Raw genomic sequence first — 24,361 nt, 5'->3', positions numbered from 1 at the left:
GCTGTCATCTCGAAGAAAGCTTCTCCAGTTACTTGGGGTCTTACTGGTTCCTGTCACTCTTCTTCTGATTCCTTGCCCCCTTTTCGACCTTGCCTCGGACTTCAGACTTGACTTCTTGTACACATCAAACACTACGTCCACCCTCTTGTACCTGGCACCATAGGATTCCACCTTTGGGATGATGTCTTCTTTACCATAGTCATCAAATATCTTTGAAGTGTGTGGAGGTAGGGCATTGATAAGTGCTGAACCATCAATGATGACTGCATCTCCCCTTGGTTCTCTGTCTGGAATGTTCACTTGCGCTTCAAGAATTTCAGCCAGCTGTGACTTCAAAATTTTTTTTTTTTTTTTTTTTCAAATTTTAAAAAATTTGGATTTTCAAACGGCCAATCGGGCAGATTTGGTCAGAAAGCCCTGCAGAACAGAAATGCCAAATTTGATGCTTGTATCATAATTTACACGATTTTTCTACTATCTACTACACTACTCTGGGCGCTGGTGCTCAAGCAGATGGTGGTGAACCCGATCAAGAATTATCTGAGCAAAGACCTTGCCCAGCACTGAGAGGAGCATCACCCCTCGGTAGTTGTTGCAGTCCTGCCCAACACACTTCCCTTTCCAGAGAGGGACAACAAGGCCCCTCTTCTAGTCAGTTGGGACGATGCCTGTGTTCCAGGCAGAGCATACATCTGCTTGCAATGACACTAGTACAGCATTTCCACCAGCCTTGAGAAGTTCAGCATGAATGCCACAGATCCCAGGAGCTTTACCCAATTTCAACCGGTTCACAGCAGCCTGCGTTTCCACAAAAGAAGGTGGACCACAGTTGATTGGAAGGTCAGCAATAGGTATAGTAATACCCCTGACATCCAACTCAACAGCTGGTGGATCAGCCTGGTATAGCTGCTTAAAGTAACCGGCCCAGCAGACCTTCACTTCGGACTCCTCTGTCCAGAGCCCACCACCCTCCGCTCTAACTGAAGTACACCGAGGGATGTGCTTGGAGAAACGCAATGCGTGAATTCCCCTGAAAGCAGGACAAAAATCACCACTTGACCACAGGTGATGCTCAACCCCCTCACAGATTCCTCGCACATAGGCCTCCTTGTCCACCCTCAGCGCACGTACAGTTTTACGACTCAACTCCCTGAACAGCTCAGCTCTGCCATTAGGCCTGGCTCTGTGACTCTGGTCAATAGTATCAAGTGTACCTCGAGAGACAACATTCTTCTTCACCTTACGGTGAGTTCCAAGACATCCACCGGCAACATCAAGGATGGTGGTCTTGAAGGCATTCCACAGCTCTTCAGGATCCTCCAAAGCACCCAGACCCCAAAATCCCGACTCGGCCTGTTCACCATCTCCTCAGCTGCCCTCTCATCAGTGAGCTTGCCACCATCCAGCCTCGGCTGGGATGGTACCATTCTCCCAGATTTAAGCTGAAACTTCAGAGTTGTTACCACAAGCCTATGGTCTATAGTGAGGAACTGAGCACTCCGGTCGACCCTGCAATTCTGGGTCATTCTCAAGTGACCATCAACAAACACATGGTCAATCTGCTTTGCCACACCACCAGCATTGGTATACCAAGTCTGGCGACGAGCCTGTGTGCGCTGAAACCATGAACCAGCCACACCAAGTCCATGACTTCTTGCAAAGTCAAGGAACTTGGTGCTATTCTGGTTCACAGTTCCAGACCAATGGGGACCAACACATGCCTCATAACCATCCCCATCAGTTCCAGTTGATGCATTGAAATCCCCCAAGACTGGAAGAGTATCTCACCTGGGGCACCGATCAACCACAGACTCGAGCGTGGCATAGAATGCGTCCTTCACGGTGAGATCACACCCCTCAGTCGGAGCATATCCAGAGACCTGGGAAACGACACCCAAGGGTGACGAATTCTTCATCTCATAATATGCTCGTTGACCGGTGTTATCTCGCTTATCATTGGAGTCAGCTTATTTGGATACAGCTGCAGCAACTCCTTGGAAATGGTAACCATCAGTGACCAGACCAATGGTAGGTTTCATCACCCGCCATGATCTCACCACTATCTGGTCTCCGAACCTCAGAAGGCTGCAGTCCCCATGTCCAAACGCTTGAGCTCAGATGATAACAGAGCGGTGATGATCCTCTCTTTGGGATAGGACATTCCAGGCACCCACCCGAAGAGACCGCCTCAGGTTAACCCAAGGAAACCAACATCTGGTGGACGACATCTCACCACCACCCTGACACACACTACCGCAATCTGATCCGGGAAGGTTACCCCGTGGTTTTCCTCCTTTCATCGAAGAATGGGGATTCCAAAGGCTTTGGCCAAATCCCGTCATCCCCTGAGCTGCCCTGCGGAGGGCAGCTGCACAGGAGGTACTCCTTCGGAGTGGGTTTTCAATTTTTGTTTTTTTTTGCGTTTTTCTTGTGTTTTGCGGAGTGAAGGGTTTTACGGTGGCCGGAGTGAAATCATGCCATGAGCTCCTCCGCCCTTTGACAGGTTTTGTTTTTAATCCTGCTGTGTGTCCATGTCATACACCCTCCTCACCTGGAAACCTGGTGGGGGGAGATGGTTTAGTCGCCGACAACCCGACCATGAATCAGGTTAGTACAGGTTTACATCGTACCTGTAGTAAGTCACAGGTCTAATCTGGCCTGACCTGACTAATTTCATGTTGGTGGGCATGTTATATTTAATGTATGATCGTATTATGGAATGTGTGATGAGAGTTTTAACTATATGATCATGCATTAAATCCTCCAGCAAGTAAAGTTTAAATAGTGATGTTGCATTGATGGGTTCACTGACTGCTTGGACGCAACTGAGGTTGTGGATCTCTCGATGTGGGTTATATAATGATGTGGATCAGTGACTGAAGTCACGGATCCACCGTTTTGAGATGTTCTGGATTGAAAGAATCAAAACCTCGAGGAAGAACTATGTTCAGGACACATTCTGGGGTGGATTCTGTCATTTCAAAAGTCCCTTATTCCAGAGCAGGTATCCCCAGCTTTTGAAGACAGAAAATAAATTGTGGTCGCGAAGGAACCTGGAACGACAAATTCCAGTCTTCACGGACTTGCTTGTCCATTTTCCATTCACACCACTTTTTTTTTTCTAGTTTGAGCTTGGAGCCTTCATGTTAATTTTTCCCTTTTAAACAACACCCATTTGTGTGTTATCTTTTTTATCTGCATAATCAGTCCTTGCTGTTCTTTTTGGAGAGGGACCGGAGAGGATTTTCTTCTTTTGTTTTATTCTTGCGACGGTTGTCGACGACTTTCTGATCTGTATTTGGTGCTCTATACTTCACTACAGGATTTCTGTTTCTTACTGTCGACAAGGGCTGGTGGCCTCGGAATAAATCTAGCTTCTGCTGACACCGTCGTGATCTTCGACTCTGATTGGAACCCGCAGAATGACCTTCAGGCGCAGGCCCGAGCTCATCGTATCGGACAAAAAAAGCAGGTTGGGGTTCATTTTAAAAGCTCGTTGCCCCCATAAGGGCCTAACACAATGATCACAAAAGGATTTTGGACATGCAGGTTGCTGCGTGTATTTGTGAGGTGCTCATTGTGGCATGCATCAGCACGGTCATTTAAAATGGTCTTGTATCACCTGCAGGTCAATATCTACCGTCTGGTGACAAAGGGGAGTGTGGAAGAGGATATAATTGAGAGGGCGAAGAAGAAGATGGTTCTGGATCACTTGGTCATACAACGAATGGACACAACTGGCAAGACTGTCCTGCAGAAAGGCTCAACTCCTAGCAGGTATAAATGAGTTGATTGTGTTTCTGGTCCAGCAGCTGATGATGGAACACTGTTTCTTATGCAGTACAATATTGGAGTTTATAGGGGGTTGGAGGGATGGGAAGGTTATGGAGGCTGCTGCAGGTTGCCACGTCTAGATTATGCAAACCATCCTGCTAGTTTTCAGGGTTAACCTCGTTTTTCTACTTTTTGCCTCTTGTGTTTTGTTTTGCTTCATGTAGTGCCTTTTATTATTCTTTGGAATTTGGAAATGTTAATGTCTTCAGTGAGGAATGCAAGTGGGAGGGAGGAAGGAGGGAGGATCTTGGAATTGGTGGGGGGGGGGGTGGTTGGGTTTTTTTATTGTTGTTTTTTGTATACCATGTCGAGGCTCATATTAGAGCTAACACGCCGTACAGCAAGGAGGGCGGGAGTTGGAAGGACAAAATAGTGAGGAACAGAGACATTAGGAGATCTGTGGAAGGGAGAGGGATGGGGCGGGGGACATGGGGAATACAAGATGGACATTACAGGGACTTTCAGGAAGGAAAGCAGAGAATTTGAAGGAGGTGGGCTTGGGTGGATTATCGGGGGCAGAAAAGATCAAGGATTTGGATGGGGGATGATAGGTGGTGGTCAACAGCTGTTTTGAAGGAAGAATGGGATTGAATAGAGTGAGGGAGTTTATTCCAATGGTGGGAAAAAAGAGGAATGAAAGAGTGAAGGTGAGCAGTGATTCGTGATTTTGGTAGTTTTACCAGAAGGGGGTTGTTGGCGGACCTTGCCGTGCCCTGTGGAAAGTGGTGGGGACAAATCGCAGAGAGAGCAGGGGGAGGCTGGAGAGAAGACTGTAGAAGACAGAAAGACCACTGACCAGCCTGCGGTGAGAGAGTGAGAGGCCCAAAGACTCAGCCTCATCGCGGGAGATGCCAATGATCTGAAATGCCTTGGTTTCCACAGCGTGAAGCCGAGAAAGGTGGGAGGCAGGAGCACCAGCCCAGAGGGGAGAGCAGTACTCCATCAGGCTCCGGACGAAAGCTTTGTAAGTGGTCAGGAGCTCAGGTGGTCCGAGGAAGGACTTTGCACGACGGAGGATTCCCAGTCGGTGACTGGCTTTGGAGGCCAGGTTTGAAATGTGGCTTTCCCAGGAATGGTCATGGCAGATAGTGAGACCCAGAAGCTTGAAAGAAAGGACTTCTTCCACAGGATTGTTGAGAAAGTGGATGGGGGGGGGGTTCTAAATGGTCCTTTCAGAGAGACATAGTGAGAGTGTGAGATTTGTCCGGATTGAAAGACATGTTCCACGTGTTGGACCAGTTTGTGATTTTACCCAGATCTGCGGTGAGCGAATAAGCTGCTGCTTGCCGGTCTGAGGGATGACAGATGGTACGGCAGAGGGTGGAGTCATCAGCAAAGAGATAAAGAGGATTTTCCAGAGAGTCGAAGAGATCATTGATGAAAACCAGAAAAAGAACAGGGCCCAGAACGCTATCTTCAGGAATTCCAGCCTGGACAGGAAGAGGGGATGAGAGAACTCTATTTAGGGCCACACGTTGACTGCGACAGGAGAGGAAGTCTAAGAGCCATGAATGGAGATGGCCTTGGATACCAGAGGAAGAGAGTTTGGTGAGCAGGGCAGGGTGCCAGACAGTGTCAAAAGCACGCGATATGTCTAGGGATATGGCTCTGATTTCATGTCCGGCATTGAGGACCTCCATCCATTGATGGGAGAGCAGAAGCAGCATATCCAGGGTAGAGTGACCTGGTCTGAAACCAAATTGATGATCGGAAATCAAGCCATTGGAGAAGAGGAAGGATTTAATGTCTGAAGCGATGATGGATTCCATAACCTTGCTGATGATTGGGAGAAGGCTGATTGGTCTGTAGTTGCAGGGATCTGTTTTTGCACCTTTTTATGCAGGGCAGTAATGTTTGCTGATTTCCAAGCAAATGGCAGATGACCTTGAGCAAATGAGAGGGTGAATAGAACAGAGAGAGGGTGAGCAAGAGCAGAGGAGCAGGTTTCTTGGACACGTGGGCTGATGCCATCTGGACCGGTTGCAGAATCAGAATCAGAGTCGAGGTTTGACAGCAAGCTCTCCACCTTGTCAGGAGAAAAGGACACAGAGTCCAGGGACAGTTGGGTGCGACTGGGTAAGGTGGGTAGAGAAAGCGATGCGTTTTGGGCACAAGATTTCGATGCAAACACCGAGTTTAGGCATTCAGCCTTTTCACGTGTGGTATCAGCAGTGCGGCCATTTGAGGTCAGGGAGGGGATGGAGGGGAAACATATACACAGATTTGATTTGATGCCACCAGGATTTTGAGGAGGGAGAGAGAGGTTTAAAAGTTCAGACTTGAGCTTAGAAAGATGTTGTTTTCTGGCTCTCCTGAGGGTAGATACACACTTGTTCCGAGCTTTATGGAAGGAATTGAGATTACCCTCAGTAGGGTTTGCTTTCCATGAGGCAAAGGTAAGTTGTTTCAGGACAACTGCCTCGCCACAAGCTTCAGTAAACCAAGGGCGGGAGGAAGGGTAGGACAACTGAAGACGAGAGGGGATAATTCTGTGCATGAGGGAGAGTAAGTTTCTTTGAAAGATTCCCAGGATGAGTTGATATTGGAGAAAGTAGCGATAGGAGACCAGTCTATAAGTTTGAGGGCTGCTTGGAGACCCTGCCAGTCTGCTTGAGTGAAATGCCAGACTCGATGGCGCTTAGGTGGTTCTCTGATAATAGCCAGAGAGATGTCTACTTTGAGAAGGACGTGGTCAGAAGAACCGATTGGAGCGGAGGAAGAGCAGCGGATATTGTCAGGGAAATTTGTCAAAATCATCCTCAGAAGAGATGGAGTACCATTGATTGAGATCCGGGTCGGGAAGTTGACCGATTGAGTCAGTCCCAAATGAGTTGCAGAAAGCTTTTGCTGAAGTGCCATGACAGGTGAGAGAGGTACCCACACCTCGCCAACTGGCATGATGACAATTGTAGTCGCCACATATGAGGAAGAGAGAGTTTGGATGAGAAGATAGAAGTTGGTCCATGTTTTCGGATAGTGAGGTGTATATGGAGTTATCACCATTAGGTTGACGGTACAGTACACATATAAACATGAGGTGGGAGTGGAGTGGAATCCAAAGCCAGAGGTATTCCTGGGGGTGTGGGGGAGTGAGGGCAGTGCATGGAGAGTGAGGAATAGAGTTGAATAGAATAGAGAATGGGGTTGCAAGCAACTCAAGTGGATTGTGATTCCCATGAAAGTGTGTGAACAAAGAGGTTGATATAATTTAAGAACCAAAAATGTGTTCTTGTGAGTGCTTCCCGATATGTGGATGTGCAACATTTGAACAATTTGGTATTCGCCCAAAGGCAACACAGGCATGCAGAACACAACAATAATGTGTCATGGTAGCAGTAGTGTACAGCAGCTTCTGATTGGCGTTCGTGCTAATGTATTCTGTTCTGTTACGTGGGGTGCTGCTTATCCATTTCGACGAAAACGGCAGTACAGGTCGTGCCTTTTTCATGTTGCAAATCTTGTGAAAGTTTTTTCCTGCAATAGATCCTGGATAACCAGATGGCGGAAAGTTGAGTGAAACCTGAAATGCACAAATGAAGTGGAATTTGTCACCTTGTTTTTTTTGTCATGTTGGGTAATACTGCATAATGTAGATGTAAACTGGAAGGGCACTTGGTAGAGCGCATACCTCTGCCACAATGCCTGATCTACTAGATAGTAAAACATGTCGGGCCCAGTAAATTTTTGAAATGTGCTATATATCGTTATTGGCCCCATTTCTCAATGGTGAAGAATCGGTTTAAATATCAAAAAATTCTCGTCGCCGGATCTTCACCAAAATCTAATCAGCTAGTCCTTGTCACACACCCAACCTGTCGACAAAGTTTTGCCTGAATCTGTTTGTAGCATTTTTTGACGTATCCTGCACACACAGACAGACAGACAGATGGGTTAAAACATAACCTCCTTCCACCTTCAGTGGTGGAGATAATACGTCTGTCTGTCCCGTTGTCCTTCCGATTTCCAATCAAATCCTCACCACTTTACGCATCACCACCAAACTTTATACACATGATTAACCCCATCTTAATTTGCTTTTTTATTCCTTTTGGCCGACTCAAAACGAGACATGTCATGTTGTTCGCTATGCTGGATGATGTCCTGGAATTCCAGTAGTTGTTTCAAGCCCAACTGTCATTGGATTGTCATTGTTTTACAGCCATTCCATTCCATACGACTACCTGTCCTTGTATATATCCGGTAGTTGTACAATGACAAAATTGATTGTTTCTTTCTTTGTGTACGCTATATGGAATGGCATGTCTACAACCTACTACCTAAAGCTGGGAGCACACAAAGTTTCTTTATCAACAACGAGCCATTCTGGGGGGGATTTTGAGCTTGTTGACGTATTGATTTATTTAAGTTCGGCAGAACAAACAAATCTTGTATCAGTCATGTAGTGCACTAATATGTTCTCATCAGTGTGGAGCAGAAGCTCCTCCCCAGAGTGGAGGAGCCGAAATGTGTGTCCGTGAATGTTCTCTTTCCGGGGTGGACTGGTCTTTGACATTGAGAATAAAATTCTCATCCCAATATTGACTGCAGTTCAATCCTACACTCTACCTTGAATATGCTGCTTCTACTCTCCCAACAATGGATGGAGGCCCTCAATACATGACCCAATACATAACTCAATACATGGAGGCCATCTCTCTGGACATATCCTAAGCTTTCGATACATTCTGGCATCGTGCCTTGCTCTCCAAACTATCTGCCTCAGGAATCCAAGGCCAACTCCACTCTTCGATTATTGACTTCTTCCACTGTCATAGCCAACGTGTGACTCTCAACGGAATCCTTTCTTCTCCTCTCCTGTCAAGACTGGAGTGCCCCAGGCAGTGTTCTAGGCCCCATCCTATTCCTAATCTTCATCAATAATCTCTGACTCTGGAAAATCCTCTTTTGGTCTTGCTGATGATTCCAAATGGCTGTGACATCCCGCATCCTTCTGATACAGGCAGCAGCCTCTTCCCTTTCTTCAGACCTTGACAAAATCACAAAATGGTCAAACGGACTATGTCGTCTAACCATGAGAACACTCTCTGTCTCTTTCTCTTTCTCTCTTTCTGTCTCTGTCTCTTTCTCTCTCTCTCTCTCTCTCTCTCTCTCTCTCTCTCTCTCTCTCTCTCTCTCTCTCTCTCTCTCTCTCTCTCTCTCTCTCTCTCTCTGTGTCTCTGTGTCTCTGTGTCTCTGTGTCTCTGTGTCTCTGTGTCTCTGTGTCTCTGTGTCTCTGTGTCTCTGTGTCTCTGTGTCTCTGTGTCTCTGTGTCTCTGTGTCTCTGTGTCTCTGTCTCTCTGTCTCTCTCGCTGTCTCTCTCTTTCTCTCTCTTTCTCTTCTGATCTTACGGCAAACCCTCCCATCTACTTTCTCAACAACCCTTTCAAAGAAGTTCAGTCATTCATACTGTTGCTTCTCACTCTCAGCCGCGGATTGCTCTTGGACAAGCCACATTTCAATGTTGGCTTCCAAAACCAGATGCTGACTGGGCATCCTCTGTCGTGCAAAGTCCTTCCTTGGCACACCTGACTGAGCTCCTGTCTACCTTCAAGGCTTTCATCTGCAGCTTGATGGAGTACTGCACTCCCCTCTGGGCTGGTGCTCCTTGCTCAGCTTGACACTGTGGAAACCAAGGCTTTCAAGATTATTGCCATCGCCTACACGGTGGTCTCTCTGTTTTCTTTTGCTTCCTTTCTGGTCTTGTACTCTCTGCCCTCTCCGTGATTTGTCCTTCCCTCCCCCCAGATATCTGCAGGACATACGCGGTCTGCCAGCAACCGCCTCCTTGTGAAACTGGTGGTGAACTATGGTTCTGGATTTTGGCACTCTTTTATTCCCTCTTTTTTTTTTTTTTTCACCGCCTGTGGAACCAACTTCTAGAATCTCTTCAGTCTCATTCTTCCCTCGAGGTCTTCGGCACAGCTCTTCACCACCATCTCAAGTGAACCCCCCATCCAGAGCCATATTTTCTGCAACTCTTAAACCACCCCCACCCCTCTCAAGGTTTTGCTTCTGCATTCATTTTGCCCACCTTGCAATTTGTCCCAACCCCTCATTGTTACCAGTTTCCTGTTTGTCTGTTTCCATCTATTTTCTCCCTCTGCCTTGATGTTGGTGTTTCCCCCGTCTCATGGTGTTCCTTTTTTATGTTATGCCTTGATCTGTTCTGTGTTGTCGCTCTTCCACAAGCCTTAACTGTGTCAGCCTTCCTCTTCCTGAGCGGGTGTCACCTGCCTCATGCGGTCCTTCAACCGAACCCGCGTGCATCTCACGGCCTCAATCGGCTCAGCTCAGTCTGCTCTGCTCAATCGCTCCAGACATGTAATCTGCCCTGCTTGATCTGATGTCTCTGAAGCCCCCTCGCTAAGCACACTGCACCTTCGATTTTCCTCTTTTTATCACCCTCCCTGTCCCCCGCCACCGGGGCGTGTCCTCCTCGCCTCCAAACCCGGGAAGGCAGGGCTTCTCCTGTGGGCCTAGCTTAGAATATAAAAAACATAGGGAAATCACAGAGGGTAATCATGTACAAGGGAACTTATTTTTACTTCCTAAGCAAATTTACACCGCACCACCCCTTGTGTGGTGACACACAACACTTAAGCTGACAGACTCCCTGACTTATTTACATCGAGGTTCTTCTACCCATCCACGGACCATGCTACACTATACAATCCTATCTGTACTATTAAATCGTTTCATCCACCCCCATAATCATAACAATATATAGATTGTAGAAGTTACTGACAGTGTGATAAAGATATTGATTTTTAATTCTTTATTTCGATCACTAAGTCTGTAAAGCCCAACAACGAGCCCAACTTCTGTTGTGCTTAAGTGCCAACCTAGTCGTTGCCTTACTGGAGGGTATAACCAACTGGGGTTAAAGGTGTAGGTTTTTGCATTTGGTTTTATCACCAAAATGGTTGACGAAGATCACCCACACATCCCAATATCTGAATGGATTGGTCGGCTGTGCAGATTGGATTGGATTTTGGACTCAAATGGGCAATTAAATCAGAACAACTGAAACCAATGTCGCTTGATTTGTGGTTGAACCTTATAATTGCAAAGCTAATTTTGCCTTTAAAGAGCAGGTTTTTGGTCGCTGATGACCGCATGATTCGAGGGTTGTAATCACATTAATAATCGTTGGGCAATTATTTTCTTACATTTGAAACTCCAAATATGCTAAAATGAACTTTTAAGTCAAAGGTTTTGTCAGTGATCGAAAATCAGATTGGAATTTACCGAAGATGCAATGACGTCACGTTCTCCGAAAATTTCGTGAACATTCGGAAACAGCGTGTGAACAATGGCGAGATGCGAATCAGAGAGTGATTTCAGCGGCGATGAAATTGAGTGTTTTCATTGCGATATTGCCGAGGACGAGTCGGAGGATGATGGGAATTTATACGATGGAGTTTCTGGCCCTGAGCCATATAAATTTGAGCCACTTGCATGTGCCAGAAAACGGCCTATTTCGTGTACATGTGGCAGGACTGACTGTCCGGCAGTTCACACTGACAGACTCCACCAGACAGATTGGTTTGTAGATTTTCATTTTCTTTGTCGATGCATAAAATAATGCAAAGTTTGATTCATCTGTGACTTGATATAATAATTTTTAACCTCCAGTCCAGTGTTTCTCAACCTTTTTACCCTTGTGGAACCCTTGAAATAGTTTTCATGTCTCAGGGAACCCCTGCATAAAAATTATTATATACCATTATTAATATCTAGCTCTTTTATATTTTTATCGTAGTTCACGTGGTAAATATAATATATTTTTTTCGGATACCTGGTTTAAGGAAAAAATGACCCCCTTTTTGTCAAATTTATTGGCAATGAAAGAAAAACATACTGCTCGTTTATGAGACCTCACACCGAGGTTTTAATTCACAAAAAAAAAACTTTTTTAAATCAAAAAAAAAAAACACACCTCATGTAACTTGATCAACAAAACTTAAACATATAAAGCTGAAGCAATAAAGGCAAACAGAAGAACTAACCTAGAGAGAGAGAGAGAGAGAGAGAGAGAGAGAGAGAGAGAGAGAGAGAGAGAGAGAGAGAGACAGAGAGAGACAGAGAGAGACAGAGAGAGACAGAGAGAGACAGAGAGAGACAGAGAGAGACAGAGAGAGACAGAGAGAGACAGAGAGAGACAGAGAGAGACAGAGAGAGACAGAGAGAGACAGAGAGAGACAGAGAGAGACAGAGAGAGACAGAGAGAGACAGAGAGAGACAGAGAGAGACAGAGAGACACAGAGACTTCGCGCTAGGAAGCACAGAGAAGATAGATGGATACCATGCATGCGTCCCGTACTTGAGTCAGTCACTCAATGATACACGAATCCGCCGCGTACAGGACGTCCACTAACCAGTGAGGGCGGTTTCACACTGGCGCCATATAGACATCGTTAAATACATTCCCTATGGTTATAATTGTAAATAATATAAGAGGTTGAAGCCTCTATTATAATAACCAAGGAGTTTCCAACAATATGCCGTACGTGTATAGTAAAATTTACGAATATTAAATCAAACAAAAACTACTCAAAAATACATTAGCCTATTTATTACTGTTTCTCGCGGAACCCCTAGCGACCTCTTGCGGAACCCTAGGGTTCCTCGGAACCCCGGTTGAGAAAAACACCGCTCTAGTTACTCAAGAGTCAGAAATAGAATGAATCAAGAATGGACCCAAATATATTATACACCATAGCCTTGGCGTTGAAGTCTTTCTGACAGCTGAGCTTGACCCCAGCGAACATGAACAGTTAGAACAAACCCCAACTTCCAAGAGACTTTTGTGGCATATAAATACCAAAACATGTTTCGCCTCATTGGGAAATATTCTACCAAATTTAGGAAAAAAAGTGGAAAATTGATCAATTTTTTACAATTGAAATGAAATAGCCCAATTTGCTGATGCTGTTAAATAAGTAATTTCATCAACAATAAGTTGATTTGTTGAGAAATTTTTTTCATGCTTGTGGTTTTCAGAAAGTTATGTGTTTTTTCCATGTACTCTAAGAATATATTTCAAAGTTTTTCTCACTTCAACTCAACAATTGATTCTGTGACAGAGCAGTATCTGGAGAACTTGTCAACCAACAACTCGTATTCACAGAGTGGTGATCAGATGTGTTTATGACTTCGTAATCCTCGGCTATGAAATAGTCACCACAAATGACAAGTCTATCCAAAAGGTCCTCTTTACCCGTTTTCTTTGGGGGAAAATTCGCCCGTTTTGTTTGTACAAATCTTATCCATTGCCGGCGAATGTTTGATTCCTTCAGGAATCAGTGGGAGCGATTACCCGTTTTCCAGCCATTTTCGCAAAACATGACGACACACGTACGAGGCATGATGTGCAAATATCCAAATAACTTTGTTCTACAATAATTCAAAATAAAAAAGGATAATATAGACAGTTGCAAGCTCAAAAAAAGCGAAAGAACGGCCCGCTGAACTGGACACTTCTTCATTGAGCGAGTGAGCGTCCGCTTTGTTTTGGAGAACGTGACGTCAACATCCATATATGGCACGCGGCTGTTTTTTTTCAACAGCCTCGAGAAATAACAACTTCGGAGTTAAATTTCATTAACTCTCCCAATAGTTAGGCAACCACAATAGTTTGCATCGAACTATTTTATGCACATATAATCATATTGATAAATTTTCAGAACATGTTTGGTGACCTGCAACCTGCTCTTTAAACTGTGATGGAGGATTTTCGCCGAGTTTGTCGATGTAATTGTTTTAAAGAGTATTTTTATTTGTAAAAAGACTGTCATAACCTCAGTGGTTATTCCTAGTTCATTTTCATGGTAAGGATCTTCACCAGTTCGTGTTGGTAATAAAAGCAAGATGAAAGAAGAAATATTTTGTTTCATTGCTCAGCAAAAGCTCTGTTGTCCATTGCAGCACAAATCCATTCAATAAGGAGGAGTTGGCTGCTATCCTCAAGTTTGGAGCAGTTGAACTTTTCAAAGAGCCAGAGGGTGAAGAGCAAGAGCCTCAGGTATAAATGCAGTCCTTTTGCTGTTTGTTGACATCCTTTTATCGACTTGTTTCATTTCCTAAGTTTCATTTTTCCTTTTGTTATTATAAATAAAACACACCTTATTTCACCCTACTCTTTTTCTCACCCCTCCTTATTTTTCTCGGTGTTGGTTGCAGGAATTGGACATCGATGAGATCCTGCGCCGTGCTGAGACTCGAGAAAATGAAAGCGGTCAGCTTACTGTCGGGGAAGAACTTTTGTCACAGTTCAAGGTACCATCGTCTTACCGTGCACTCACTTCCTGCTCAGCATGCTAATTGTTTTGGATGACCGCATTGAGCAATGTTGATGATTTCTTGATGAACTACGAATGATGCGCAGGTGGCAAACTTTGCTACGATGGAAGAGGAAGAGGAGCCTGCAGTTGAGGATGAGCACCTCGAACAAGAGTGGGATGACATAATTCCAGAAGTCATTCGGCGTCATGTGGAGGACGAAGAACGCCAACGTGAGCTCGAGGAGATTTACTTACTGCCGCGCATGCGCAACAAAAAGGTATTCCTTTCTCAGAGGGTGGGCTACTTTACAGATGCATGTTTTGATTACTAGGTATCAGGGATTTCAAGTTTTACATAAAGGTTCATTCAGGGATAATTATTTTTGCTTCACCCTGAACTCTCCTCTACCTCCCCCATCCAACCCGTACCATCTTTCTCACCCACGCTGTGTATCTGTAGGCAAATTTAAATGGCAGTGATTCGGAAGCGAGTTCACGACGCCGGAAGCGCAGGTCATCGGCATCTGACAGCGAATCGGATGACTCGGGCGAAGATCGTAAGCCGCGAAGAAGGGGGCGTCCCCGGACACTCCGTGATTCGGTGCATGGATTTACAGATGCAGAGATTCGCAGGTGGGTTATAAATGGAGTATGGTCAAGCAGTTTGTTTGGACCGGTCCTACGATCATATGAGGAAAAGCATTCTATAGGAATCGAGTTGAGTTGGGAGTTTGATGGTCATTTATTTGTTTTGTCTTTTTTCCTTGGGTTTTCCACCATCCTTTCCCTAAAGGTTCATAAGAAGTTATAAAAGGTTTGGCGTGCCATTACATCGGTACGTTGCAAGCTTTTATCTCGATATGTTAGTGAAGTTGTTTCCTGCACTGACATTAATTTGAGCATTTCATTTTAAAATTCCACGCACACCTTTTTTCATGACTTTGTCGTAATGTGTACTCGAATAAACCAAACTGGGTGTGTATTGCAGGCTCGATGCTATTGCTCGAGATGCTGAGCTGGGAGACAAGTCTGCAGCAGATTTGAAGAGTCTCGGAGAGCTTATCCACAAGGGCTGTCAAGATGCCATGCACGAGTACGAGGAGCAGCTTCAGGAAAACCACAAAGCAGACGGTAACTATGCGTGGGCTTGCGGTTTCACTGGGTGTTCCTGTGATGAATTGCTTTTCATACCAAGATTCCTAGCTTTTGACCTTTGGAGTCTGCTTTAATGTCCAAATGGTCTCCCGGAAACTGTCTCGTGACATTAAGCCCCTTTGAAGGATCATGATTACTTGCAACAAAATGAGAGATTACCTTGAAGGATCCCCAATGAAAGATTTTGGTGATGGGTGTATTGCATGCCCTTCAGGTTCTTACCCAGGGAAAAGGCGTGGCCCGACCTTCAAACTGTCGGGCGTTCAGTTCAACGTCAAGTCCCTGCTCACCCATGAGATGGAGCTGCAGCCTTTGCACGAGGTTATTCCCGAAGATGCAGAGGAAAGGAAAAAGTAAGGATGCTGCTATCGCTCTTTTTTTTATTCATCGTTCCGAATCTCATGGCTACCCTATATCATTTTGTTGTCATGACCCCCTCTTTAATTAAGCCTCCCACTAAATATTGGATAGCGGGAGGCATATACCTGTTGTAGGGTTTGTTTCTACAATTATTGCCTCATATTTTAATGGTACCTCAGAGTTTATTCAATCTCTTGGAGTACAAAACCACCATTTAGGTTTTCCTCAGCCTTTTTATCTTGCCAAAACGAAGTTTTTGCAAGATATGTTAGTCAGCTTGTATGTTTTTTTTATTTTTATTTTTGTCTGTAATCACGTATAAAAAATTCTGCAGAGCACAGTTATCATTGGAAATTTTTGTAACTTCGCATATCAGAGGCCTATAGAGGTCCCTTTCAGCGCATAAAATTTTGAAGGTCAAGGTCAAAGGTCAAGGTCACTTTGTCGCAAATCAGGGGAGTCGACGAAACCCTTATTTTTTGAGTAATTTTGATCGGATCGTCTTCAAACTTCATGGGAATATAGTTCATGGTCTGGCGCTCAGCTGATTAATTTTTGGTGGCAATTGGCCTTGACCTTCATGGTTAGCGCCTGAGGTCAAACATATTTGACCCCAAGGTCAAATTTTCAAGTTTTAGGAACCATATCGTGTAGTACCTCAAATTGAACACCTCGATGAGTGCTTTCTAGATATGTCAAGCTTGAGACATTATGACGTCATTTGGTGACGTTGTGAGGCAAACGCATATTTTTCATGGTTACTCTGTAGAACGATTCTCATCGGAATCTCTCGTAGGCAGATATTCCTCAAGGAGTCGATCCTGGTGGATGGCAGCTCTGTTCACCTCAGTGTGACCTTAAAGAAGTCACACGTCGTCACCTTTTGGCAAGATACGGGTCACCCTGCGGGTGACATTGGTTTATTTTGTTTTTTTATGCCTCCGCTGACGAAGTTGCTGGTGGCATTGTTTTCTGGTTCTCCATACGTATGTCTGCACATGCTAATTTGGGTACCAAGACTTACAAGGCTGGGTGGATAGCCTATTGTTTTTGCTCTGTTTATTATTATTTTTCCGTGGGCAATTTTCAGGTTCTTTTGCTTTAAAATTCATTTTCTCAGCGTCCATTAGTCCGATCGATACACGGATTTTTCACCGTAGTATGTATCTTTTGTCGTCGTATATTTAATTGATAATTATGATGTCCTAGGTTACGTGGTATGGGCGCCATCTTTGAAATACCAAAAAACTTTGGACCTATGCAGCTCCAAAACTGTACAATGGAAAAAATTGAAACTTGGCACATGGCAAGAACTCCCCCCATGGGGAAGAAGTGTGATTTTTCGTTACTTCATCGGTGAAGTGGGTTCCCGGAGAAAACTTGACATGTTAGAATGCTGCATTCAAAAGATTTGAAATTTCTTGAGCATCATCTGCGCAACAACTCATGGTAGAATAAAATATTATGACATCATAGGTCACGTGGTTCGGCAGCCATATTGTTTTGAAGAATTTTTTTTTAATCTTCTCCAGAACAGCTGGACAGATTGAGGCAAAACTTTACACACGTTCTCCAAGACATGCTTGTACAAGTTTGTTAATTTCTTATTGATAGGTCACATGGTTTGGTGGCCATATTGAATTTACCATAAAAACCTTCAAAAATCTTCTTCAGAATGGCTGGTCAGATCGAGGAGAGACTTCACACGCATTCTCCAAGCCTAGGGGGATACAAGTTTGTTTATGAATAATTGCTAGGTCACATGGTTTGGCAGCCATTTTGGATTGAACAAAAATATTAAATAATGTGTTCTCTGGAACCACTTGTTCTATCGAAGCGAAACTTTGCATTTATCATCTCATGCCATTGCAGCATATAGAGTAAAAATTGACATCACAAGTCACGTGGTTTTGCGGCCATCTTGGATAGAAAAACGCACTTTATCCAATTAATACAAAACTTAACAAGCGTGATCCCCTACCCCATTCGTGGCAGAATATATATTTATGATTTCGTAGGTCACGTGGTTCGTCAGCCATATTGGATTGAAAAAAAAAAACTTCTCTGAAATGGCCGAACAGATTGAGGTGAAACTTTACAGGTATGACCGCCTATCCATGATGAACAAAAAGTCCCCCACTCTTTTTGATGTCGGTCACATGGTTTGGCATGCATATTGGATTGAAGGAAAAATATTAAATGCTAACTCTGGAACCGCTGCATCCATGTGAAACTTCACAATTATGATCGGGTAGACATGGTTTTTTTTTTTTTTTGTGTGTGCTGGATCTTGAAGATCTTGAACTGCTTCTTTTCTACCTCTGTTAATCCACCCCAAACCCACCTCCTTCAAATTCCCTAGTTTCCTTCCTGAAAGTCCCTGTAGTACCATCTTGTTTACCCCGTGTACCCCGCCCCATCCCTCTCCCTTCCACAGATCTCCTATTGTCTCTATTCCCCACTATTTTGTGCTTCCCTGTCCCGCCCCATTGTCTCCTGACTTGTTATATGTTCTGTATGTTAGCTTTCACACGAGCCTCGACATGGTATACAAAAAAAAACAAAAAACAGTAGTTTTGTGGCAAGATAAGTTTGCGGTTCAACACTGTCGCTTCCGCCATGGAACAACATGATCGCTAATGACTGATGCTCTTCGATGCACATGACAAACATCCTTTAGACACGGCAGCTACTAATTGTACACAATAAAAAAACAAAAGGAGAATATATCCTTTGTGAATCTTTGACAAACTGATTGTGGTGTGAAACTTGTCCATTACAGTGTACAACTATTCTACAAATTGATGAATGAAAAGACAACTTCATGGTGTAGACTGCACAGTAAAACATCCATCCTATCTACGTACCGTGTCTTTTCTTGACTGTCTGTTGATGTGCACGAGTGATCGATCAAGAGAATAGTCATGTTGGGCTGGTTGGAGAAAGCCAATCCGTCCCTGAAATCTTTGAGTCCAGGCCTACCCAATCCATCGCAAACTGCAAACACCGAGCTGACAGCTTTAGTAAATGCGGAGGTGGAGAGGTGATTCAGGAGATGGCGTCCTGGAAACCCAAGTCCGGCAGCAACATACTATACAGCAACAAGCAGTGTGCAAAGATCGCTTGTCTAGCCATCGAGATCGGACCAAAGAAGGCATCAAAGTGGATGACCACCGAGCTTGGAAGACCTGTCAACGAAAGCACAGTGTGACACTTCACAAAGAAGTACCAGCACCAACTAAAGAGCCAAGGCGTTGACGTGCTGGAAAATCTTCCACAGCAAATGCGAGGTAGTCCCGTTCTTCATGGCAGAAACTTGAACGTGATGGTTCAAGAGTACATCCGTGGCATATGACTTGCGGGGCAGGGGAAGGGGTCATCAGACGTCTGAACATCATTGCAGCAGGACAGGCAATCGTCATGAGTGAAAACTGGGCAAAACTGAAGGAGTTCTGTGGTGCACAGCCCATGTAAATGAGTAGGACTTCAGCCAGCGCCATTCCGCTTTGAACTTTGATTTGAAATTGTAAAATATGCCATAGATTCACGTTCACCGTGAATTTTCTGGAATTTCACTTGTTCTCATTAGTTTCCTTTCAATGTAATTGTGTTTTTTTTTTTTTTGGTACTAAATTTAATGTCAAGAAAATAATTCGGCAAAAAGCTCCGATAATGCTTTTCACAGCGTCGTATTGATCAGCGTAAACAAGCGACGTCATCTGGAATGTTTCAAGTTTGTTTCAATTGCTGAACCAAAATATTTTTGTGGCTGTTCTTATCGACATCTTGGACCTTGCTATTAGTTCGAAATGAACTGATATGGCTCCAGAATCATTTTGGATCGGTGGAGTTATGCAGCAAGGTCTTGGGATTCCTGATGATACAAAGATGATGGAGATACGGAACAAATGTACACTATGATGATGATGTAAATCAATCGTTTTGAAACTACTTCATTGCTTGAAGTGTATACAGTAGATGTGTGTTGCAACATTGAAGTCTGTTGGCTATCCCCATACATGTACTCGTACTTATATTGTATACCAATGGGAAGAGTCACTCTTGTCTGTTGGGTTGGAGAGGGAGTCGCGTGCATGCCATTTATTTTGTGGTTAGATAATTTTGCGGTGGAATCGTCAATGCAATCGGCGAAAAGTAAATATCCGCAAAGTTTTCTTGATGTGTAGTACAGATAATTTAACAAAGGTTTGTCTGAGCAAAACAAAATTGTCCTCTTGAGATGACCCAGGCCCGAGAACAAGGCACATTTACATTTAGTATTGTTGAGTTCTCGTCTATTTGCGCTTTTTGTATGTGCAGCACGTGCAGATGATTTTATCCTTTGGATTATGATCTTTCCCTGTGTCTTTACAATCATGGCCGTTGGATAGTATTGTTGAGTTCTCGTTTATTTGCGCTTTTTGTTTGCACGTGCAGGTACAGTCTGAGCATGCGTACAAAGCCTGCACACTTTGGCATCCCGTGGGGGGGAGAGCAGGACACCAACCTGCTGGTGGGGATATATGAATATGGCTTTGGAAACTGGGAACTCATCAAGATGGATCCTGACCTCAACCTGACGGACAAGGTTTGATGAGGACTGACCTTGTGCAGAACGTGTTTTGTGGAACATTGCTTTGAATCGTCAAGTAATCTGGAGCGTTTTCCGCAGATCCTGCCAGACAACCCTGAGTTGAAGCCACAGGCAAAGCAGCTGCAGACGAGAGCGGATTATTTAATCAAGCTGCTGAAGAAAGAAGTGCTGAAGAAGGATACTGAGAATAAGGCTGAGGTTATACCTTTATCTTTCTTTTTTACTATGTTATACTCGGATACTATGTTAAACAGTTAAAGGTTCCAGTCGCGGATTGCATGGTCCTCCTCGAGGCCAGGTCTTTTAGAAGCAGAAATAATGCAAGGATGTGGAGTGAAATTGAGTAGAATGAGTGTATGGTGCATGTGAGAAAAATAAATTAAACTCGGCCCGAAGCTTATATATGCGTGAGCACAGATAGTGTAAGATGATTCTGGGTACCATTTTGATGCTCCCAAGTCAGGATGATGGTATCATTGGGTGATTGCTGTCAACAACCTACGACGGAAAGCTGGAACCACACAAAGTTTCTTTATCATTACGATTATTATTTTTTACTATGACCCTTTTATAAACTAAGTTGCAAGTTGTGCAGTTTCAGGCTTTCTACGAGGTATGCTCTATCGGAGGGGTGTGTGGGGTGTGGAGTAAGGGGGAATAGAAAAATTGGAGAGGGTGCAGTAAAGAGAGAGATGGTCGGAGAGAGCGAGGGGTGGTCGGAAGTAAGTAAGGAGATGGGCGTTGAATATGTGGTGCACGTAGTGGATTGTATGGGGAAGGCGAGGTTGTGTCAAAAGTTCCACTATTTGGTCCATGTAAGTAGAGTTGTATAGTTCGGTCAAATCGTGTCCAACTTTTGGTGACATCCATGATCAGATTTCTTCAACCATCCCTATCCTGCACTGCTTCCCGAAGCTCTGGCCGAGACAGCTTGGATGCATCCTTTACCCCATCCATCTCGCACATGAACGTTTGAAAAACTCGTAGTTCGACTTTCAGTTCTGGCGACCTCAGCAACTGGATTTCCTTGCGGGTTTGATTCAGTCCCGTCATAATAGCCAATCCTCATCAAAACACTTTGCTCTTCCCCAATATCCATTTGGGTACTTTCAAGCTTGGGGGTTGGGGGAGGCGGGGGGGGGGGTAATTATCTGGCAACATAGCTTTTTCTCTTGCATTTCTGATCATGATTGTTTTCTTGGCATGCATGGAAATGGTTTGCCATTGCCATCTTCTGGGCAGTGTCTATACTAGATGGGTGATCTTCGCCATTGTTCTCCATAAGAGAATCCTCTGCCTGTACGGCATCCACCACCTGTTCCCATGGCATCATGTAACCCTGATCAGGAGGCTAAAATGTCAAAGTGCACCTTGCCAAAGGGTGGCTCATGAGATAACAAATGCAAAGGCCACCTCCTTCAAGAAAGATTGCTGCCTTTACCGTGTTAAACCCTTCGCCTTTGGTTTCAAAACCTGAACCCCAAGCCAGCAGTGGATTTTGATTCAGAGTTTCCTTCTCCTACATAATTGCCCACCAAGGCTAATGAGCCCCATCTACTTAAAGCAACAGGTTTTAAGGTACCAGTAATTCGCCTTTCATCTCTACACCTGTCAGTGAGAACAACTCCACCATGAGAAGGTAGTCACGGTGTGAGGCTCGACTGTCAAGAGGCTGGTTGAGACTCTGAGCTATTGGAGTATTTTATACACCTCAAGAGCTTATCCTCAATGTCACTCCATGACATTACAGTCCATGGGGGGCCCTACATAAGTCGATGGCCTTTGAAAATTGTCTTTCATGTGACCTTTTGTAAAAGTGCATATTTATTGCAATAGTTCTCATGGGATTTGCTATGATTGCAGGTGATAATGATTGCTGTTTGAGAGGATGCTCTCGGATACACTTGGGCAGACCTTTCCTCGCAATTTGATGAGGTGTATCATTTCACTGCAGATTCTTAAAAAGGCCAAGAAACCACGGCCTAAAAAAGAGAGGCCCAGCACACGTGTGGGGAAGGCAGAACGTGAGGGTCGAGGATCTCGAGCCGCACGACCAGAGAGAGAAGAAGCGGAGACAACTTCTCCCAAGTCTCAAGAACACGCCTCGGAGGAAGAGGGTGAGATAAAGGTACGAGGGAATGGTTTTGGCGGTTTGGCTCAAAGGGAGTGTGTGATATTATCAGACGTGTCTTTGGGCGAATGAAAATGATCAGCATTGGGAAAAAAAGAAAAATCTTAACACATGTTTCCTCCTGTTGCCTCATCCATTCCTTTAGGATGAGGGTAATGGTCGCAAAATGAGGAGAAGAAAGAAGAAAGAAAAAGAAAATGAGGTTAAGATCAAGGATGTGAAAAAAAAGAAAGATAAGAAGGAAAAGAAAGAGAAAAAAACAAAGGTTTGTTCTGCTCTAAATTCTGCCCAGTGGAACACTAAGCAACTTTGTTCGGTAATATTGTTTTTATCACCAGTCTTAGGCCAGGGCTTGTGTTCAGTGATAGGCTGAGTCGATGCTTATGCCAGGCCATGCTGTTTTCATCCAGGGGATTGTCTATACAGTGTTCCACCGAGTTCTATAGTGGTGATTGTGTCCCACCAGGTACACCACGTGGAGGCCAAGGTGGAAAGGAAGGAACGACCTAAGCGGCCTGCGGCACCTCAGGGCCCTGTTCACATCATGGCGGGAGCTGAGCCTGTGCCCATAGCGGAGGAGGGAGAGGAAGACCTTGACCAAAAGACATTTAGCATTGTGAGTTAATGAGTAATCGGTTTGGGGGCATGGAAGACATCTGCTTAAAAACCCACGTGGTCGGCCAGATAACAGCACAAGTAAAGGGTTGTCGTATCATTGACAAATGGCCTTGGAAAGCAATGTTGATGTTTGCTCCATCTTGTGTATTAAACACATAGGGGCAATACCTCCAGGGCGCTCACCTGGTAGAGGTGGCTGAATAAGATAATCAGGGAACCACTGATAGGGGTCGCTCCTCTCACCCCTAGACCGATTCCCGTGAATTTAGCTGGAGACAGGAGAGCCCGTTTTCCCACTCTCCGACACCAGTGCCGCGAGGAGGGGGATGAGTTTGTGTCCCACGACCTGACACCAGTGTTGCGAATTCGCGCCCGCCGGCGTGCGAGCGGCCACGTAACTCGAATCGCGGGACGTTGCCCACCGGACGGACAATTCTGTCGTGACCCTCTCGGAATAACGCCGGGAACTAGTCATGGGTGGGCCTTTCGGCCTCACCACGATCGTGCCAATCGGCCCCCCGTGTGGGATAGGGTTGTTCGCCAAATTCGACCTACCTAAGTACCCACACGGAGGGTAGACCGGGCGATCGCACCTCACCGCAGGTCGACTCCGGACACGGGCCACTGAAGCGACCCGTTCCGTACTATCGGGATAACCGAGCAGTGTTATATCGTCGACCTCGACGGTTCCGATTAATTATCGGGCGTATTTAGCCCACTACCAACCCTTTACGTGAAGTAAGATGGAGATTCAATGAAAGAAAAGACGAAGCGAAACGGGAAAAACAGTTCAACATAAGGCACATTTATTCTGCGGCACACGGATAGCACACATATACAATTACAACAATTATGCACCAAAAGCAATTGCAAAAGAAACACAACAATGCAGATCTACTACCGACTACGTGAGCACACGGCAACACTTACACAGTTTTACTTTACAGACGGCGCCGACAACACATATACTCAACAGCAAAAGAAAAGGGCCACCCTCAACGACAAGGGGGCAGACGGGGCTGTGGGCGCGAGACCGGGTGGAGCCTACCCGTCTTGTGATGAGCCGCAAATGTCACGGCGGTGCCCCAACTCCACGCTCCTCCGCGGGTTTCATTGGCACTGCTTGGAATGGGGTGGGAACGGGGCCCCCCTTTCCGCACTATCTCAGTGCGGGGGGGGGGGTAAGGGGGGAATTGTTGATGCTCTGGGGAAAGAGGATAGCTGGCTTGCTTGGGTCCCGCGACGAGCGACTCCACTGCGACCTCGACCTCGCTCCCGGCTTCCCCTCTCTGCAGCTCCCCGACAGGCTCTGAACCCCGACAGACTCCGACCTCCTCCAGACCTGTCTTGACTGCTGCTGCCACACTCCGCCGCCGCCACACCTCT

At 45.1% G+C, this 24,361-nt stretch overlaps 1 protein-coding gene across 5 annotated transcripts in view; it reads left to right on the top strand.

Moving 5' to 3' along the window:
* Window positions 1-24,361, top strand: part of LOC147021489 (ATP-dependent chromatin remodeler CHD2-like) — a 128,035-nt gene that overhangs the window by 89,949 nt on the left and 13,725 nt on the right. For 4 of the 5 annotated variants that reach the window (XM_085891452.1, XM_085891450.1, XM_085891453.1 and 1 more), the window contains 14 exons: window positions 3,323-3,472; window positions 3,629-3,777; window positions 13,762-13,858; window positions 14,017-14,112; window positions 14,222-14,395; window positions 14,578-14,750; window positions 14,911-14,952; window positions 15,106-15,248; window positions 15,487-15,625; window positions 20,070-20,220; window positions 20,305-20,424; window positions 22,181-22,354; window positions 22,503-22,622; window positions 22,824-22,973. In XM_085891452.1, coding sequence (XP_085747578.1) covers window positions 3,323-3,472; window positions 3,629-3,777; window positions 13,762-13,858; window positions 14,017-14,112; window positions 14,222-14,395; window positions 14,578-14,750; window positions 14,911-14,952; window positions 15,106-15,248; window positions 15,487-15,625; window positions 20,070-20,220; window positions 20,305-20,424; window positions 22,181-22,354; window positions 22,503-22,622; window positions 22,824-22,973 — 1,878 coding nt within the window. The remainder of the gene's footprint in view (window positions 1-3,322; window positions 3,473-3,628; window positions 3,778-13,761; window positions 13,859-14,016; window positions 14,113-14,221; window positions 14,396-14,577; window positions 14,751-14,910; window positions 14,953-15,105; window positions 15,249-15,486; window positions 15,626-20,069; window positions 20,221-20,304; window positions 20,425-22,180; window positions 22,355-22,502; window positions 22,623-22,823; window positions 22,974-24,361) is intronic. The other variant, XM_085891451.1, reaches the window with a different exon arrangement.

Source organism: Eptatretus burgeri, chromosome 8 (genome assembly GCF_056783735.1).
Source record: "Eptatretus burgeri isolate ZD-2024b chromosome 8, Ebu_testis_v1, whole genome shotgun sequence".
In the NCBI taxonomy this organism is placed as follows: Eukaryota; Metazoa; Chordata; class Myxini; order Myxiniformes; family Myxinidae; genus Eptatretus; species Eptatretus burgeri.
Note: the sequence above shows the minus strand (reverse complement) of the source record. Positions and strands in the feature narration are given on the sequence as shown.